The sequence below is a fragment of the Acyrthosiphon pisum genome, chromosome A1 (assembly GCF_005508785.2).
Source record: "Acyrthosiphon pisum isolate AL4f chromosome A1, pea_aphid_22Mar2018_4r6ur, whole genome shotgun sequence".
NCBI lineage: Eukaryota > Metazoa > Arthropoda > Insecta > Hemiptera > Aphididae > Acyrthosiphon > Acyrthosiphon pisum.
The window spans coordinates 131978869-131999558 of NC_042494.1; the positions used below are offsets into that span (position 1 = coordinate 131978869).

At 28.5% G+C, this 20690-nt stretch overlaps 2 protein-coding genes across 4 annotated transcripts; both read right to left on the bottom strand.

Annotated features, from left to right (window-relative positions):
- Window positions 1–7169: 7169 nt before the first annotated feature.
- Sap30 (histone deacetylase complex subunit SAP30 homolog) lies at window positions 7170–10968 on the bottom strand. 3 transcript variants are annotated; one of them, XM_029486140.1, is made up of 4 exons: window positions 10898–10968; window positions 9784–9957; window positions 9516–9704; window positions 7170–8352 (listed from the first exon to the last, which is right to left on the bottom strand). In XM_029486140.1, exons 2-4 carry the CDS (start codon window positions 9952–9954, stop codon window positions 8224–8226), a joined length of 489 nt encoding a protein of 162 aa, XP_029342000.1. In that variant the 5' UTR covers window positions 9955–9957; window positions 10898–10968; the 3' UTR covers window positions 7170–8223.
- A 3106-nt stretch (window positions 10969–14074) lies between these two features.
- LOC100160314 (U3 small nucleolar RNA-associated protein 15 homolog) lies at window positions 14075–19005 on the bottom strand. The gene is made up of 9 exons (XM_001943841.4): window positions 18662–19005; window positions 18503–18595; window positions 18257–18441; window positions 18063–18189; window positions 17215–17395; window positions 16887–17104; window positions 15631–15926; window positions 15302–15435; window positions 14075–14400 (listed from the first exon to the last, which is right to left on the bottom strand). Exons 1-9 carry the CDS (start codon window positions 18749–18751, stop codon window positions 14192–14194), a joined length of 1533 nt encoding a protein of 510 aa, XP_001943876.2. The 5' UTR covers window positions 18752–19005; the 3' UTR covers window positions 14075–14191.
- Between the last annotated feature and the right edge of the window lie 1685 nt (window positions 19006–20690).

Sequence of the window (20690 nt, forward strand, 5' to 3'; positions counted from 1 at the left end):
GAAGACGACGAAACGATGATAAAATATCCCAACGACCGTTTTTCGTAGTGTCAATTATCATCGCTGTCGGTAACACCTTCTTCCATGCGCGTTCTCTCCCCTCCACCAGGACGAACTGGGGGCGGCGGCGGACAGGTTTAACGCGCGTTTTTGGATTCAAAATTACTCCATGACAACGGCGCCGGATAATAATAATAATAGTAATAATAATTCTCGGTCTACCTACCTACGCGGCGGCCACCCCCATAAATCTCGGTGGTAATAATATTACAATAATATAATATGTAATAATAATAATAATATAATTCCGTCCGCCGAAAGCGTCATCAATAGGGCGGCGGCAAACGAGCAACGTTAAACGATATTAATATATTATAATGGTAAACCATTAATAATACTATAGATAACGCGTACAGCGGTACGGCTGTTGTTTTTGTTGTTGGTGCGCGCGGTGACCACCCGCGGGCCTACGCGTCTGCTATCACTTTTGCGGGGGGCCGCCACTGCACGATGCTACTGCAGCCACCGCCGCCCATAGCAGCCGCAAGTCGTCGTCTCGACGAGCAAATTATTTTTCTGATAGCGCGGCGGCGGCGAAAAATCGAGAAATCAGACGCGGGTCGGCGGAAAAATCGCCACGGCCGGCCTGACGGATTCGCTTTGCAATCGGTTTGCCGCCATTTTTATGTGCGCGCTTGCGTGAGACAAAAACAAAGTTTTTACTGCCTAGCGCCGTTGTGCGTGGCGCGCGTACAAAACGATGTGATGGCGAAATTTCGTGTTCGTTTCAGCCGGTGCGTTTTTCTCGCCAGGAAAGATGTCACGATTGTCACAGAAAACTGTAAAGTGTAAACACAGCAGGCGGGCGGGCGGGTGGCGAACGTAACGCGAAAACGGCGGCGGCGCCGACGGCTGATAGATAAGCCGTACCTATACCGAGAGTGCCAGTAAATAGTCACTTGGAATACGTACGAAAATCACCCTGGTTAAACTCCCTATAGACGCGCACATATTTACCGTACCATATTATTATAGATTATTATTATTATTATTATTATTATTATTATTACTAATCATACGCGAGCGGGCCGACGAGGCGTCGCCGTTGTCGTTCGGCATGAATACCTATCTATATCTACGGCGAAATCGTTGATTTTTGCGTTTGTTCTATGCGCCGCCGTCGGTACAGCGAAAAGCAACCTCGGGCCGCTGCCGGACGTGCAGCCATCGCGGTGAAAAGTTGCAAAAAACGAAAATTTAAGTGCATTTTTTCTACCCAGACGAACGGGGTATGTGCGTGGTACGTACCAGTAAATCGTACGTCTTTCGATTCCGTGTTCGTGGTGTGGACACACACAAATACCAGAAAACGCAGCAGAAGCAGCAGCAGTGGTAGAGTAGGCGGTATAACAATAGTGTTATCGCAGTGTCGGAAACGAGCGAAAACAGCGGTATCGCGACAGCGAAAAAACGGACGACGCGCGACAACAACGGCGACGACAACGAAACGACGGCGATATGTTGTTGTTGTCGCCAAATCGAAGCGACAGGAAGACAGTAATGCGTTGTGCTGTTGCAGAACGTACGTACGTATCGTCGTAGAGGTAGAAAAGTGAGAAAAATTAGGAAAAAAAAAAAAGCGCATATATAAATACCTGGCAGATGAACGTGTGTATATCGGTCGGTCGGCAGTACTGTTGTATGTACGCAGCGCGGTGAACAGGGGGTCCGCGCGGCACTCGACCCGTCGCCCGGCCACCATTGGTCGATTTTATATAGACCGCGGGACCCGGCCAATCCGACGGCGTTATTTCGAAATCCGTTGGGCCGCGCGCGAATAATTCATGAGCCAACACACACACACGCGCGCGTCTCACGCGCACGCACGCGGGCCGCCGTGTAGCAGCAGGCTCGCACAGCATAAAACATAATATTATACGTATATATAAGTGTATACTGTATGGTATATAACGCAGAACGCTATATCGCGCGCCCGCGCGTGTGTGTGTGCGTGTGCGTTCAAGCATACGTATACGTATATACCGTGCGTGTATATCACACACGACGGGTGCGCGCACACACACTCGCGCGCACGCACGTATATATTTTTTTTCTCTCCATAGTCATATTGTCCTTTTTTCCACCGTTTATAATGCCACTCTTCCAACCGCCACCCACCCCCCTCGCAACCATCCGCTGTCGTTGCCGCCGCCGTATAACGTATTACAACGTACGGTGCGCACACACATCGTACATTTATAATATAATATATATGTGCGAGGGCATTACACATACACTCACGCGACGACACACGTTACACGTTACGTGTACGTATATTGTATAATACATTACAATATTATATATTATTATTATTATATTGTGTACATATACCCTTTCGGGCGAAATGCACGCCGCCGCCGCGCGCACACTAAATGCGTTACCTCGTTTCGCCGCCGCGTTCGAAATAATTTTATATATTTACAATATATCATATATGATACTACACCAAATGAAAAATATACCAAACCGAACGCAGCATTGCACGAAAATGCTGTGCACACATCCTGCACGTCACGTCGAGATACAATATAAATTATAAATTACAATATTAGATAGATTGTCATAAATTTTTTTCATAATAATACTTATATTTTTTTTGTATTTTTCGTATAACTCGTTCGATGTGAATTTAGGACAACAATCGATCCCAGTCATAATTCGATTGGGTATATTTATAAGAATATGATCTTATGAACAACGTAGTCCGTGGTTTGTTTCCAAACAGTTAGCTAAAAAAAAGTTATAAAAAAAATAGCCTATAGGTTATAATTTATAAGTTATAACCGATCAAATCTTATACTATTTAAAAATATGTCTCAACTGCGCTGTTGATACACCGTGTTTGTTAATGACACTGAATTCAAATATCTTAGTATTTCCATTTTTTTTTTATAAAATAATCTTCAATAAAATATGTCACGAGGAAAATTGTTTACCAGAGACCAATCACCTATTTTGTCCGTGTACCGATATTGCTAAACGGTTGTTGTGCACGGCCGCACGGGGCACGGGCTTAGTACCATAACTTTAAAATGTATAATATCTATATAATATTATAAGCTTCACCCTTGAATAATAGTCTATACTAGAGAGCCTAGATAGTATTATAAAGGCTCTCTAGTCTATACCGACTAAGCACATTGGACATCTGATGCGCCATTACGTGACATGATTGTACGCACACACTTATAAAAAAGACATAATAATATAATATCATATTATTCCTTTGTGCATAATATAATAACATAAGAAGCAACCACGAATTAATTCGTAGATGCAACATAAACCTATACCAAATACGCTATGGCAGCAGCTGCAGCCTGCAGCGTGCAATGTGCATGAGCAAAAGCGCGCGTAAAGTTGTAGACTGCAGCGTAGACGGCCGCAAATTACAATTTTCTTTTTTAAACCACTAAGATAACGCTAGTCTTGTAAGTTTTGTAGGTGTACACACACAAGTAGGTACGCAACATAATATACGTACCTCTTCTATATATACCTACACGTTTATCTAATGATGAATTTCAAAAATAAATACATATTATGTGGAAAATGGAAATGTACCTAATATTTATGCATAATATTAATATATTACGGTGCGTGTACATGCTACATAGTACATATTTTCAGTTAGGTATTTGGCGACTGAAAATGTTGAATGTTCTATTATCATATTATATCTTCTATAACATATTTTTATATTATAATATACATAATATTATGTAGATTAAAATATTGAATCAAGCTTTCGAGTATATATTATTCGAACAGTAAATTAATCTAAGAAGGGAAAAACAATTTTGTTATGAAGTATTACTACTTAAAAAGTACCTACTACAATACTACCTAGTGAACAAGATTATAAATAATAACTCAACCACATAATATATTATTATTATATATCAAATACCTATCTAAATTGTGCTGTGTGGAAAAAAATTGTTTTTTTATAACATACGTAGGTAGTGTTTTATAGTACCTCGTCCGGTAGGTACATATAGGTATTAGGTACCTACTTCAGTAAATAGTAATCAGTTGCATACTTGCAGTAACGCTCGCCAGTCGCCACTTGCCAGCACACTCTGCATACAAATTTAATATAATATATTATACCTATATGACTATATTATTATACATATTATACTTTATACATTATACATACGTAGGTATATAGACATGAATTTATCTGTATGACTGTATGCGTCCATATAGGTGGTTCTGCAACATACATAACTTATTAAAACGATATGTAATGAAATATTATACGACATACCTACTTCGTTACGTACAGACCTACAATAGGTATTATAATTAAAATATTGTTGTCTTGCGGTTTTGTTTTGCTTTTAGTACATTATGCATTTATGCGTCAATGCATTATAGTCCAAGTCCGAGATTTAAAACATCAAGCTGAGCCACAAACATTCAGAGTTTTGTTTTTTACTGTGATATAAAATTTAAATTGTTGAATTTTTGCAAAAATTGAATTAATTTCATATCTATTAATATATTAATATAGTTGTTTTAAAGCATATTATTTAACTATTACATTTTTTATTAACTCGACTCATGATTAAAAAATGATAAAACCAATTTATTTTAATAATTATATATTTAAATATCTATATACGCAGACTACCTATATCCTAAATATGGCTATATGCCTATATATGTTACTGTTAATGACTTCGAAAATATACCTACACCAGTATACCTAACCTAGCTTATATGAATGAATAAATTAATGTGATGTATACAATATACAAACCCCAAATAGTCTGTGTTCTGCATTATAATATTATATTTTTTTACTGAACAAAATCAAGTAGGTACCAAATTTAAATTTAATTCACAGCCTGTATTATAAAATTCTCTCATCAAATTTACATATAGCATGTAATGTATACATTGTAAATAGGTAATAAATAAATGCCTTTTTTTAAAAAAAAAGTTTAGAATTCTTTCTTTTTAAAATGTATGTATTATGATAGAAATTAATAGTATACCTATAGTACAATAAAATTGCAGTAGTACCTAGTAAATTTTAAGGAATTTTCAGTTGGCAACAAAAGATATTTTCTCAAAATAAATATAAAATTATAGTTTAATAGAATTATTTCTTGCCCGACCCATATAATAATTATTTAAAATAAATATTAATTCTAGAAAGTAGAAGTAAATGGTAAAAACTAAAATTTAATAAAATTTATTTATAATTTACTAGCTGGCCGATCTTCCTCCGAAAGAAATTATTTTTTTATAATTTCATTTAAAAACATATTACTATTTTTTGGCTATACAAATAATATAATATAATTACATATCATAGTTATTGTTATTGCTAATTTCTGAAAATTATATATCCTACATTTTGAATTCAACCACTAGATTAGTACATTTTATTCTTTTTATTATAGAATAGAGATAAGGTAAAAAAAAATGTAACAATAAATATTGTTGAATGAATAATATATATTTCAAATGGAAAAATGCAAGTCCAAACCAATAAATAAATAATAAATAATAATAATAAATAAGCAAACAAACCGGTCTCCTTCGTCTCCAAAATCAAGTTAGATTTTTATATATATATATAGATTTAAATTAAGAGGTCATTTCAAGTAATATGTAATATTACATTATATGCATAGTGCTCAAGTAAAAGGAAATAAGTCAACAATCCCAAGTTTTCATATGACAAAATAAATTTATCGTTTCTTCAATAATTTTACTTTAAAATTAATATTCTTATAAAGAGTCAAATTATATGAGTTACCTAACATTGTACAACATGATATTTCGAAAATTTAAATCACTATAGTACTTTAGTCTTAAGTGACTAATTACCTTTTAAATGTGATACTGACTTAGTGACTTAGGTATAATGGTAAGTAATAGAAATAACTTTTACAAACACTAACATTTTAATAAAAAAATCTATCAATGTGTTTGTGTATAACAATAGTCAATAGGTAACTATTATTAAGATACAAGTATAATAACTATTATATACTGACTTAATTTTAAATATATTAAAATTTTAACAGACAATTTCATTCATTTGTAATTATGGGGTATTAGGTATATTATATCTATTTAATATTTTACATAGAAACTACCTATTGTGTTTGATGATGTTATTATTTTGAGTTTTAATGGTTTTATACGACATTTGTCTGATGTTGAACTTAAGTCCCTATAAGCTCAAAATCCTAATTACCCTATAGGTACTAGAGATCTTAGTTAGTAAACTATTCGAAACATATTGTCATGGTTTACTTTATAAAATGTTTTTAATTTGGTGAAAACCAATAAAATAACTATGCTAAATATCTAGTTGTTAAAAATTGTTTCCTCCGCAAATGTAATGGTATAACAGCAAAAAACCAATGCATTTGACATTTTGCTCGGAATCTGTAGAATTATTCATTCTATAATATCTATAGTTGGTATTATTCTAAGACACAATGAACATATTAATATGAACATCATATTAAACATTTTAAGTACCTACCTAGTACTACTAAAAAAAGCAACAAATATAGTAAGATAAGTTTTTGTAATTGGTATAGTTTATATTTATATATTGATTATTTTATACCCTGTGAGTCTGAGACACTTAACCGTATTTAGTTTTAATCAAAATACATATTATAAATCAGTGACATAGCTATAAGCTATTATTTTTTTTTTTGCGGGAAGGATATTAAATACGTCTATTTAAAATCATTTAAAAAATATAAAAGTATAATATAATCAAAAATAAATATGCATTAAGTAAAAGAATAAAAATTGTCTTGTGGGGGGAGGTGGCAAATGCCCTTGTTGCACACTCTCTCCATAAATACACCAATGTTGTAAAATATAAGTGTTTTGTTGCATTTGTACAGATATACATTTTGTGGTTAATCTGGCTTAAATATTAAAAAAGATATAAATATCATAGGGTAGTAATTCAAATTTTGTAAATACTTTTATACAAATATGTTCAAAAAATAAATATCTATAATGACTAATATAATATGTTATACATTTGATTAAATTGGTTGCTTTGAAGTTTGAAAACTATCGCTTTAGCACGCTATAGTGGAAAATTGATAATCTATAAATTTGTATGCAACTAATTTATTGTAAATATAAGATCCAATAAAAATAACTAATTCAATGAACTTTGTATTAAGTTAATACATTAATAAGTTTAAAATAAATTAAAAATATTATTAAGAGTATTTAATGTTTCAGTTCAAAATTGTTTCTACTTAATATAAGTTTAATTTAAGTATGTTTTTAATTAAGTTATTACCATAGGCGTACTCAAGATTTTGTGTTGGGTGCAGCACACATTTTTAACCGTCCCTATAGAACAATAATAAGTAGTTAATTTATTTCCTTCATTATGGTTATAACTTATAAGAAATAATATTATTATTTTTCATTTTAATAACAATTTTAATTTCATTTTTAATTCGATATTTTAAAAGTTAATCATTCTAAGTATACCTTTTGAATCCACCAGCCCACTAAATCCAAAATTATTTGTCAGGTGCAGAGAAAGCTGCTTTTGCGTGTGCACGTCTATGGTTATAATTTTACATTTTATAAAAATGTACAACTATAAATTAAATCAAGAAGTACAGTCAATGTGGAACATGGTGATAATGATTATCATGCTATTAAAGTTCAGTAAATATTATAGTAAAAACAATGATTTATGATTCTTGATTCATATATTTTTTTTATGATAACATTTTGAAATTATATTTATAATGGTCATATTAAGGTCTATAGTTTTAAAATAAATATGATATAAATGTGTGATAAATAAAATGTTATTACTAAGAAAAAAAAATATTTTTAAGTTCAAACTCAAAATGAGTTCATCGTTTACTAAGGCATATAATTTATAATATAATTATTTGGTTCAAATAAATGTTTTTAAACACTACATTTTTAGAATAAGTAAATAAATAAATAAATAAATACAACTATTGGTTTAACAAAAAACATACAATTTTTAATCACTTATTTGTAGAAAGATCTATAAATTGTTTGCCCCTTAATCATTTGAAAATGTATACATTCTAAATACATTTTACCACTAATGATACAAATACATATTAATAAAATAAATAATTTTTTACAAATTAAAAAGATAGTATTACACTATGACAGTGTATCTGTATTTCCATTTTTTTGGTCTAATTTGTTGCCATTTGTCTTGATTGTGTATATGAAGAATGTAAGGGCTTCTTTTTCGTTAACTGATATTGTTTTAAAATGGTTTAACAATGTCTAAGAAAAAAAAAAACAAGATTAATACATTTTTTTAAAGACATATTTATTGTTTAAGTTTAAATTTAAAATTAAATGTTAAAATAAGTGGTTAAAATTTTATAAAATTAAAAAGACATTTCATTTAACATTAATTTAATATACCATTAAATAAGATACATTGATTCACCAAGGAGCACAACATTCCCCCCCCCCCCCAACACGCATCATTTTTCACTTTTAATAATGAAATTCTGATATTTTAAATTTTAATATCTACTCAAAGATCAATTTTTTAAATTCTTGAATATTTTTGTACTGCTTAAATAGTGTCCTGTTGAGACTCGAACTTCTGTTTTTCAATATAAAGTGAAACTTCGATAACTCGAACGTCTATAAGTCAAATTTTCGATAATTCAAAGGAATATCTTGGCTCCTGCATTTCAATAAGTATACACTATTTTTTCTATAACTGGAATTTTGATAACTCAAATTTTTTTTCGCCTCCAACCGATTCGAGATATTGAGGTTTTATTGTATAATAAATACTAGATCCAATATTAAAACTGTTTTAAACTTTTGTAAAACAACTTTTAGAGAGTATTATCTTTAGAATATACATTTTAATAACCCGAGAAACTGCTGTCAGAATTTTGAATTGGGTATCAGTATCAAAAATAAAAAAAATCCACTAAATAATCTATAATAAAAAGAAGGGTTCTCATCTGAAAAACAGAAGTTTGTATCGTCATAGGACACTCCTTAAGTGGTACAAAAAAATTTCAATAATTTAAAAATATGGTCTTAGAATATATTTAAAGATTCCAAAAAATCAGATTTTGAAGAACTGCATTATTTAAGAAAAAAGATGTGAGCAATGAGCATGCTTGGTAAATCACCCTGAATATAAATTAATCTACTACAGTACATATTTTTTATATATATATATAATTTGTTACAAACCAACAAATGCCAATCCAAAAAATGTTTAATTTTCAAGTTATCTATTGTACTAAAGATTACAACTTAAATGTTTAAAAATATATTTTCCATTGATAAAAACCATACATTTTGATTTTATTGTCTTTTTAAATATCAATGTTCAACTATTCAATAGTAAGTAAAAAAACTACCCACTTCAAAACATATAGATTAATTGATATATATTTTTTTTAAATAATTACCTCTGCCATTTGAGCTTTATTCAGACTCGGTTTGGTCACTACTTTGAAATGTTTTTTATAACGCCTAAGTGTATTCATCTGTAGCTGTGAAAAGTCTACCTCTGGTGCTTCATCTTGACTAGATGGTTTCAGCGTTCTAGCGCTTTGAATCATACTTTTGTGATGATCACAAATATAGATGTGTCTCGCCTAATAATATATTGATCATTAAGAAAACAATAATAACTAGTAGTGTACATCAAAATAATAACTACAAATTATAACATACGACAGCGTCCAAATGTAACTTAAGTTGTCTGACAGTGTTGCGAATTTTTTTACTATAAGAAGCATTTCCAGCTTGTCGTTGACACCGAAACCCGTCTTCCTGTAAACAGCATATCTTATCAAGTGGGCCACGTGAATCTTCTTCACCAGTACTAAAACCGTTTTGGTTCATTTCCTAAAAATAAAAACTAATTAGTAGATTATAAAATTTAAAAAATGCGTACCTACATTTACTAGTAAGCAAGAAAAAAGAACATACAACTAATAAGAACTAAAATGGTATAATTTTATAATTTGTAATGAAAATAATAAATTTATGCACCTAGTCAGCAGCATAAAAATTATTTCACAGGTAAATTTTTAATTATATTTTCTATTAAAGATTATATAGTATTATATCAACTTTTTTAGTAAACATGTCAAAATTATAGATTAAAAACATCAATGTTTATATTTAAAACTGATAAAATTAAAAGCTATTCATTCAATACAATAATCAATGAATTTCAAATATAAATAATAATATAATAAATTACACCAATAGGTATATTGTATATTATATTATGATAATTAGTTTTTCAATAAGTTTTAGGTTAAATTTCTTGTGATCAGCAGGCAGCCTACCATCACTGCATTTACAACAATTTATAACTTTAAATGGATATAAAATTTGAATACAACTTTACATAATAATTAAATAATTATTTAATGATGCATACTAATATGAAAATGTTTGAATTTTGATTTTATCAATAGTTTGGACTAAAGTTTCAAACATTTTTGTTGACAGTCATCATTCTTCACTCATAATATTTAAACATACTAAAATATCTAGATTTTTATCTTACCTGCAGCTATATTAATAAGTTAAATATAATCCAAATATAACAAGCAAAAATATTGTAGGTGATGTGTTTACTTTTACTTAACAGGAGAAATTTTATGTAAAAATATTGATTTTCACACTTTACCAAATAAATCACTATTCTATTTACAATATGCTGAATTATAGAAAACGTATATCAGTACATCACAACGATTTCGGATTCAACTTTAAATATTCAGAAATAACCAATAAGTACTGAGTTAAATAATAAAACAATTATTACACTAACATGATAATAAACTAAAATGATAGTATGATACAGTAGTTGTCACGGGACCCAACTTACTGTCCCCATCCCTTGTTGATACTGTTTATTTGATTGTTTACGAGAGGATAATATCATATTATTGTACTATAATAATAGTAATAGATAATAAAATATGATAAAAGTACTATTGATAAGGAAATTAAATTATCGAATTTTCGTTTCAGCATTTTCAGGTGTCATTACGATATATTTGGCATCGAAAAATACGCCCTAATCAATGGACTTTCCCCTTAACAGGAGCCCGCACGTCCCTTGTTCAAGTTCATTGTATTTATAGTAATTAAAGACATCGTAGTATGAAAATTATATTAAATAATAATTGATTCGTTACACAGACAATTACTTGAGATTAAAGACAAATAAGTTATAGTTTAATATTAGCTCAACATTTCCTTGGATACGAAATTGTATAATATGCTTATTATGTCCGGAATACATTTTAATTCAAATTGAGCCAGTTAACTAAATACGAGAAGATATACAGAGGGATTTACCAGCATGCTCACCCTAATTTTTTTCTTTAATAATAAATGTACTCAAATTATAATTTTAAATATGCTCATAGACCATATTATTATTTTAAATTGTATATATTTATAATTAATATACCATTTAAGAAGTTTTCCTGAGCGAAACACACTTCTTTTTTTTCAAATGAGACGTGTTTTTTTATTTTTTTTCATTTTTATTTTTTTTTTGTGTCTGTCATCGCCTCTTTGGATAATAAAAGTGCTTAGATTCTCTTCAACAGTACCTTTTCTGATAGAAAAGTGAATCTAGTTGGTACTTTGGGGGTCAATTGTGGTCATTTTTCCAGTAGTTTTCTAAAGCGCCGTGAAAAACAAAAGAAAAATTAAGGTAAAACGGGAATTTTTACGCAAAATCTGTTTTCTAGAAAATTGATTTTGATTTTTGGTGTAACTTTAAAACAAATGACCGTAGATACATAACATTTTCACTGGTTGTTTATATTTCCATTTTATATACATGATATAATTTTCAAAATATTTTGATTTGTTTTGAACGGTTTATCGACATTTTCAGTTTCCAATTTTATCAGTTTTTTTTTTTCTATGAATGTCAATAAAACTTTATTTGTTGAGTAAAAATACTTGAACATTTAATACAAGGCTCCTACTATATTGTTACAATGACATTTAAAAAATATTAAAAATCCTTAGTCACAGTTTTTTTATTAGCATTTAAAGTTCAAAAATTGACAAAATATGTAAAATCACGAAAATTATCAAATTATTTTGAGTTCGTAAATTTTTTTTTTTTAAATCTAAGATTTAAAAATGTAATACAAGATTACTCATAATATTTTGTATCTTTATCAAAAAAAAAAATGTCTACAAGAAAGTCAAATTAAATTTTTATGAGCGTTTGAAATTCATATTTTTACAACATTATTTGATATTCACTCGATTTCTCTTGTGACGATTTTCTTATTTTATTTTTATTAAAAAACGAATGACTGTAAGTATTTGAAAATTTCACTGAATGTTAATATTTTCATTTTTTATACACCATAAAATTTTGAAAATATTTTGACTCTTTTTGAGCTGTTTACGGACATTGATAGTTTTCAATTTTTTTTCTATAATTATCAATAAAAATTTGTTACGCAGGTGAAAATATTTTTTTTCTTTTAAACAAAAGTTGTAACGTAACACTATTCTAACGGTTGATCGACGCCTTTCAAGATCTGCCACCGTAGACACGCCTATGCTTGATATTGTAGAATGAAACAATTATTTAGTTTAAATTTAAAATGTACCTATATTATATGATATACATAGATATTGTTATTGTCTAGGACAGCGTTTCTCAAACAAAACCCAATAGTGGGTCGCGAAATGTTTTTGATGGGTCGCGACTTGCGGTTACGATTACGGTTATTTTAGCCGTAAATTGATGCCTTTATAATAATAATGTGAACTCCAACTAGTTTTGTAGAATGTATGACATCAATTTTACATTGGATATCAATATATTTTTAGTGATCTTTCTATTATTTTATTACGATTATGTAATATTTGTCATCTTATCGGTAAATGTGTTAATAACAAGTCGGTCTCGGTCGATTGTGCATAATCCATATAGTTGAGCTATGTGCAGTCTCTGGCGTAATTGGCCTCAATTTCTGGTGGAGCAAAAAAATATTTTTAATTTTGAATCCACCAATACTCTTCCTTTGGAAATTTCTGCCAGAAAATTGGTTACCTTTAATGTTCTAGTTGTGCACTTGTACCTAATAATTAGTATTAAAAAACGACTCTTCTTTGACATTTATAATTGTTTAGTTACTTGTTTAATAAACAAGTATACACTTTTGAAAATAGAAACTATAGGTATACAAATTTGTACAATTTTCTGGAGGCGCAAGTGCTACATTTGCACCACCCAATTTACGCCACTTAGAGAAGTCATAAAATGTGTTTTGTATTTCAGCTAAGCTAGGTATATTAAATGTAAAATAAAAAAAAATACGTACCAACTTTCTAAGATTGTTAATAATTAATATTATATTATAATATAATATACAATTGTATACTGTATAATATACAATATAATATATTATATTGTATTAATATACCTAAATACCTAAAATATTTGTAATTTCAATAAGTTAGGCATTTAGTGATATGATTTATTTATAAATCCAGACCCCACTCCTGCGATCTGTATTGTTTAAAATGGCTTGTACAGTACAACAAGTGACGAATATTAGCCGAGTATTATACAAGTATGGGACCAGATTAAGATATCAATAATCAAAAATAGCTTTCAAAGTTTCTAATCACTATAACAATAATGAAGATTAACAAATGTCTAAACTAAATGTGAATTCCTATTAATAAAAATTGTTGAGTATAGAAAAAAATTAATGTTTCATAGACCATAATATCATTTTAATGAATCGATTTTCTTTTGATGAAAAAGTTTTATAATATACTCATTACTCAATCACGAGCTGAAAAAATGTATCGCAATACAAAATACTCAATACTTTCCATAAAAGTAAAATAGACAAATCAAAAATCTACTTTTATACATAATTGAATAAAGTACTTTACATAGTAAAGCAAAAACATTATTCAAATTATAAACGGTATGTTGGTGTGTACATTTGTGTAGAGTATAATTAGCTGTATTTAATTTATTGGTTTATCAACATTAAAACACAAAATTACAAATGTCAGGAAATGTTCATAAATGAAAAATTAATATACAAATAAAATCCACTTACAGTTAATTTTTAACAACACTTTTACTATCAATTTTTGTAGTCTGAGTAGCATCAGGTAATACTTCAGAACTAATAATTAACATTTTAACTAACCCATCAATAGCTAACAATCTTTTAGTTAGTAATATTTCATTTTCAACAACAGTATGTAATTTTGTCAGCAGTGCACGAACTTCAAGGGTACATGTGTCAAAAGAATCCCAGTAACAATCTGTAACATTACAATAATAATTTACATGAATACATTTAATAAATTTACAAGTATTTAAGATTATTTATACATATAATTTTAAATAAAGGTGGTAAAGCATTTATGTGCATTAGGTGTAGCGCGGGTCACAGTAACGCACGGTTCGGCAACCACGGCCCGCATAGCAATTTTATATGGCCCTCGACAATAATTTATAATTAGCTTAAAAATATGATAGAACACGTAATCTTTGCTGATCAAAATTGGGATTTCTCACGAGAAGTTGGCTGCACAGTTATTGAACAAAAATAGACATTATGTATAAAAATATTGTACACGTTATTTACGTTTCGTTAAACGTCAATAATAATTTATTACACAAAACGAAATATGACTAAGTATTACTGAATCAATTTTCTAGTGAAGTGTAATTGTCTCAATTCTGTGTTCCAACTTTGTTTGTAGATACCTCGATAAATAATATACCAAACAGTAATGTACTTGAATAAATTAAGTTTCAATTACTATTATATTTCGTTTAAATAAAATAAGGTGTATTCAAATTATGGAACGTGAAAAATTGTAATGTTATTTTTTGGCCCTTGACACCAAAAAGGTTGCCGACCCCTGCAGTAATGGTTGTAATCAAAAATCTTTGTATACAAAATGTCGATAAATGATTCTGAGCGGACTATTTTTTAAACTTTATTTAAAGGTTTTTACTATTGTCAACTACCTACTTGAAAGAGTGTATATCCACAACTTTTTCTATGATAATTCATTACTGGCGATGAATATTAATTTGCCTTATTAAATAAAATACAACCAGAAATGCCACTAAGTATTATGACTTGTTTTTTTATTTAACTGTATGATATATAATATTAAATATGTGATTAACAAAACATAATGTTATACTCACCAATAACTGTTGAAGCAACATGTGTCAATGTTTTAGATAATTTTCTAACTCCAATATACCGAACAATAAAATTCAATAAAAATGCTAATTGTTTTGAATTTCTACCAGATATTGCTTGCACTAAGCCATTTCTCCTAAACATTAAAAAAATATTCAATATTAATAATCACTACACAATTAATTAAAAAAGTGAATTGTTTGGCATAAAATATAAATTCAAGAAGGACTCTTCAAAATAATTAAACAAGCAATGTATTGCTGTATATTGAATTTCAAATATAAACCAAATTGATACTAACTATAAGTAGTGAAAGAATGTACATATTTACCTGCATAATTCATCAAACACATAAACTGTTATATGGGGTTTCTTGAATGCGACCGCATGAACTAAGACCAAATCTAATGCTTGGCTATAATTAAATTTTCTTAGAGCAGTATCAAACTTGCTCATCTGATCAGGTTGCATTATTGGGACGCTCATATCAATACCATCAGATTGGACAATCGCTGCAGCTCTAGCTTGCCTCTTTTTATTTTCATTGTTATGTTTCACTGATGTATCACGTTTAGTTATGTTCACAATTCCATCCACAGTTCCAGCTACAATTGTTTTGTCATCTCTCTAAAATACAAACACAAAATTAAATTAGTATTTTGTTAACTAATTATCAAGTTCATAAATTGATTTTTGTAGATACATGGTAAATATCAGTTTTATTATTTACAAAAAGGACATTTTAAGCTGGGAAAATATACAATAAATAAATTATATACATAAATACATTTATAAAAATTATTGAAGAAATTAATAATCTTAAAACATAAGAAATAGAAATTAGAAATATCATTTCGTGTTTGATTAATAGATTCAAAGATCTACAGTAATTAAGAATCAAACTTCTATAAAAAATAGTTATTACCTAACTAAAGTTTAGTTAATTTAAGTCTAAAGTTCAATATCAATAAAAATGAATCAAATTAAACTTAACTTATAATTACTATCAAAAAGAAATATTTCTAACGGCCAAATAGGGAATGGTTAAAATTTACAAAAATATAATGGTCTAATTAAATTATAATTTAGTATTGTCAAATTTCATAAATTGTTTAGTTTCAATAGGAAAATTTTGATACCGAATCATTTATCAGTAATCGCCAAAATTATGTTGTTGTCAGTAGCAATTATAGGTGTCCCACTCTTTTGCTCACCATGCGCATCCTCACATTCTTCTAAAAATGCTAAATTCCAAAGATGAATCATTTGAATAGTTATGCAAATTACATTTTCTTTTTTACAACTGTAAATCGGACAAAAGTTCACATTTCAAAATTGATCAATTTTTTCAATGGAACTTCTATGTTTAAAAAAAACTACCAAGAAACAAGTGGCGAAAATATTTTTAAAAATTATAATTTGTCAGCATAATTCAATAAAAAAAATTAGAACCTCTGGACCCAGGTAAATAAATATTATTAGTTGCAAGGAACTGATGGTAAAGGTTCTGACTTTTGGATTAAACATTGGATACAGAATAGGAGAAAAGTTAAATTTAATCCATGTTCTATTTAATAAGATACTAACACTTATATCAATACTAAGTACTGCACTTGGATATGTAATATCATGTGACAATTGGAATGTTGATACATTGTAAATCTTAACATGTTTGTCCAATGAGGCAGTTACGATAGATGTACCTTGCTTAGCTAAGCATAACGCAGTTACAGTCTTATGGTTTTGAGTAAGTTTAGCCAATAATTTACCAGCTAAAACATCCCATATACGAACCTCAGTACCACCTAAAACACAATTGATAATTAATGTTAAAATAAATTTTTATTGAACTTATTTTAAAGATTAATAAAAGAAAATACTATACATTTGTAATAAATAAAAAATTGTATATTACCAGCTGATATAAGTAAGCTTCCAGATGGTAAAAATATTAAGCTTTCTACAGGTGACTCGTGGTCAACCGACATAGTTACTGATTTAGTTCTTGAATCAAACATATTAATTTGTTTGTCATAGCCACCAGAAACAACTATATTTTCAGAAACTGGAGAAACACATCCTGCTCTAATATAGTCCTGAAGAAAAATACAATTAAATTTAGTGACAAGCCTTTTTTTGTTAATGAATTAGTATATTAATTTTTTACCATACACTTTTGGCATGTAATTATTTAAATAGTTTTATTTTTATTGGAATAAAATGTCAATTGTATCAAATATTGATAATTAAATATAATATAATATATTTATTTATTTTTAGTTAAATTGATGTCCCATGTCCATCAAAACTTAACTTAACATGATTTATTTATACACCATAATACGATTAACCATGCTTTATTATTACTTCGAAAGAGAATAAAACTCTTAAGATGAATCAATAATTGATGGTAGCAAGGAATATTAAATAAATTTATTAAAAATGTGAATATCACATACTATTCTGTAATTAGTGATGATTAAGTTCAGTGGTTCCCTTGACTTGTTATTTAAAACCACCTTAGGTAGATCTCGAGGTGAGGTTAGGTTACTCAGAGACCTACCTTAAGTGGCTTTAACTAGCAAATTGAGAAATGTTTTCGTCCAAGTGACTTAAGTGACCACACCGGTTCTATATTTACTAGTACTATTGTTGGTAGTCACAATAACCCAAAAGTACTAAATATTTTTAAATATGGCCTATGGATACTAGGCAAACTATTAATTTTAAATATCTAAATATAAAAAACTTTGAAATAATTACCTTATGATATCCTTCATAATGTCCACTTATTTGCTGACTACTTATATCCCATAAAGAAACAGTTTTGTCATCTGAAAAGCTTGCAATATGGTGGCCGTCTCTTGTGAAATATGTACGGTGAACAGCACTAAACCAATAAAATTGAACTTTAAAAGTAAAAAGAAAATGTTAGAATAACATAATAATATACTAACGCTTTATGTCCTCTGAACTGTCTCAACATAGACTTTGTATTAACTTCAAATAATCTCACAATAGATTCCTCGCCACCAGCACATAATAACTGGCCATCTGAACGAAATGTTGCGCCATAAGCAGCTTCTTTAAATTTATTGAGATTTTTAGTTACTACTTTTGTAACAGGATTATAAACTTGGACCTAAAAATAAATTATGATATTTAAATGTAAACTTAGATAATTTATTGAAAGAAATACTGACTCGAGCAGAACATGATATTGCAAAATGATAGGGTGCACGTCGTGAAAAATGTACATAGTCTATGGGACCAAATTCTTTGACCAATACAGGGCTCTAAAAAATAATTTAAATCAACAAAATACAAGAACACGTTTAAACATTTAATAAGTAAGTACTTACAGTGAGTTTTTTCCAATAAGAGTCTTCGACAGTATACAACTCACTGGGACGAGCAAACGGTTTCACAAATGATTTTTTAAATGAAGTCATTATTTTCAATAATATTTTATTATATTTTCATACTATATTATTCATATAACTATTATATTACATGCATGGCTAATAACAATATAACTATATAAAGTAATAAATTAAAACAACGAAAGTACGGACATCGAAGTCGTCATAGATAAGTATATAATATAATGGGCGAAGTACTTCGAAGTTCGAATACGAAATACGAATTACGACTTACGAACGTATATTGAAAATTTAATTTAAGGTATTTATTATTTATTAGGTATAATCACGATTTAAGATAATAAATCGTGAACCGTGGTTATTATCAAAGTTAAATTAATGTCAGTATGAATTATAACCTTAAAATATATCTCATTGTTATGTCAGTGTAGCCAATAAGTGTTGTCATTACATATTTTTTTTGTTAACATGATTATTGTTCTGTATTTATAGATACAATTTCTAGCAACCTTAGAAAGTTAGAAACTTCAAACTAGAAATACGCTAGATTATACCGGTGTGGAAAATAATGCACCGGGATGTTTCAATGTTTAAATCATTTACATTGTTCAATATTCCGGAGATAATGTAGGATAATTTTAAACCGGTTTAGTTTAACGAATTTCCATCTAATTAAGTACCTATTAACAATTTTAAAATACTCATGTCAGTGTGTTGTGATGAGTATAGTTTAAATTTTATGGTAAATAATAGTAGGCAAAGTAAAAGTAAAATATTAAAAATCTATAATCACAATTTTTTTTATAAACATTTAAAGTTTAAATATTAACAATATGAGTAAAATTCACGAAAATGTTTAAATATGAATTTGTGTTAGAAATTCATAAAAAATTGTCTTTTTAAATCTAAGATTTTTTGTAATTCAAAGACGAATAAGTAATAAATGTAAATACATGAAAATTTCACTAAATGTTTATTTTATCGATTCCTATACTTGATAAAATTTTCAAAATATTTTGACTCGTTTTGAGCTGTTTATTTGTTTGTTTGTAATTTCAATTATTTTAGTTTTTTTTCTATGAATATTAATAAAGTTTTATTTTTGAGGCCAAGTTATAGCTAAAAATGTATCGTATAAATTGTTGTATAAAATATTATCTTCATAAGTATAGTCAATACTATAATAACATAATATTAGGTGTTGGACGCATAGTGCAGGTATCGAAAAATTTAAATTTTCAACATGTGTTGTAAATTGGAATAAAAGTTCATATTAGTTTAAAATCTAAAATCCTTTATGTTTGAAAAGGGTCACCTAAATATGATAATAGCCGCACTGATGATGAGTATGTGTGATAAAAATTTCACCTTACAGCTAATAGTGAATTCACTAGGAATTAAAAATGTTTATTATAATTTAAAAGTGAAATTATTATCAAAGATGTCAGTAAATTATAAATAGGTTTTGCTGTACCTACTTACATCTTACATTTTTATTGAATTGATATACAATTAATATAATTAAGTAGTATATTTATTATTTTAATATTTAATTTACAATCAGCTAAATCAAAAATATGTTTGAATAAATAATTTTTAAATTGCTTTATACAATTTCAAACTTTAATATAATAGTTCATTATATATTTAAGACTAATAAATATAAATTGGTAACAAAATAAAATTTAAAATTTAAAACAATAATATCACAGACAAAAAGTTAAGAATATAACAAACAATTTATGGTACAAGTATCAATGCTTTATAGACTAATTGATGTTTGTATAATATTGTAGTATGGATAAATTATTTAGTTTCAATTTAAAATTTATATAATATTATGATATCAATTTACATAGACATTATTATGGTCTAACTGTCTAAGGGATGTCATTAAATGTTTTTTATTGCAGCTAAGCCAATGTCATTTATGGTTGAGATATATTGAGTGTAAAGTTAAAAAAAATAGGTACTTTCTGATTGTTAATAATTATGCTAATGTAAATTC

What these genes read in the sequence shown, in the direction of transcription:
- Sap30 (XM_029486140.1), bottom strand. Translation starts at nt 9,954, where the DNA reads ATGAACCAAAACGGTTTTAGTACTGGTGAAGAAGATTCACGTGGCCCA. An exon ending in AGTTACATTTGGACGCTGTC is followed by an intron (nt 9,705 to 9,783) that starts GTATGTTATAAT and finishes ATATATTATTAG; the next exon opens with GCGAGACACATCTATATTTG. An exon ending in ATAAAGCTCAAATGGCAGAG is followed by an intron (nt 8,353 to 9,515) that starts GTAATTATTTAA and finishes TTTTTTTCTTAG; the next exon opens with ACATTGTTAAACCATTTTAA.
- LOC100160314 (XM_001943841.4), bottom strand. Translation starts at nt 18,751, where the DNA reads ATGACTTCATTTAAAAAATCATTTGTGAAACCGTTTGCTCGTCCCAGT. An exon ending in CTTATTGGAAAAAACTCACT is followed by an intron (nt 18,596 to 18,661) that starts GTAAGTACTTAC and finishes ATTATTTTTTAG; the next exon opens with AGCCCTGTATTGGTCAAAGA. An exon ending in CAGTTCAGAGGACATAAAGC is followed by an intron (nt 18,190 to 18,256) that starts GTTAGTATATTA and finishes TTATTGGTTTAG; the next exon opens with TGCTGTTCACCGTACATATT.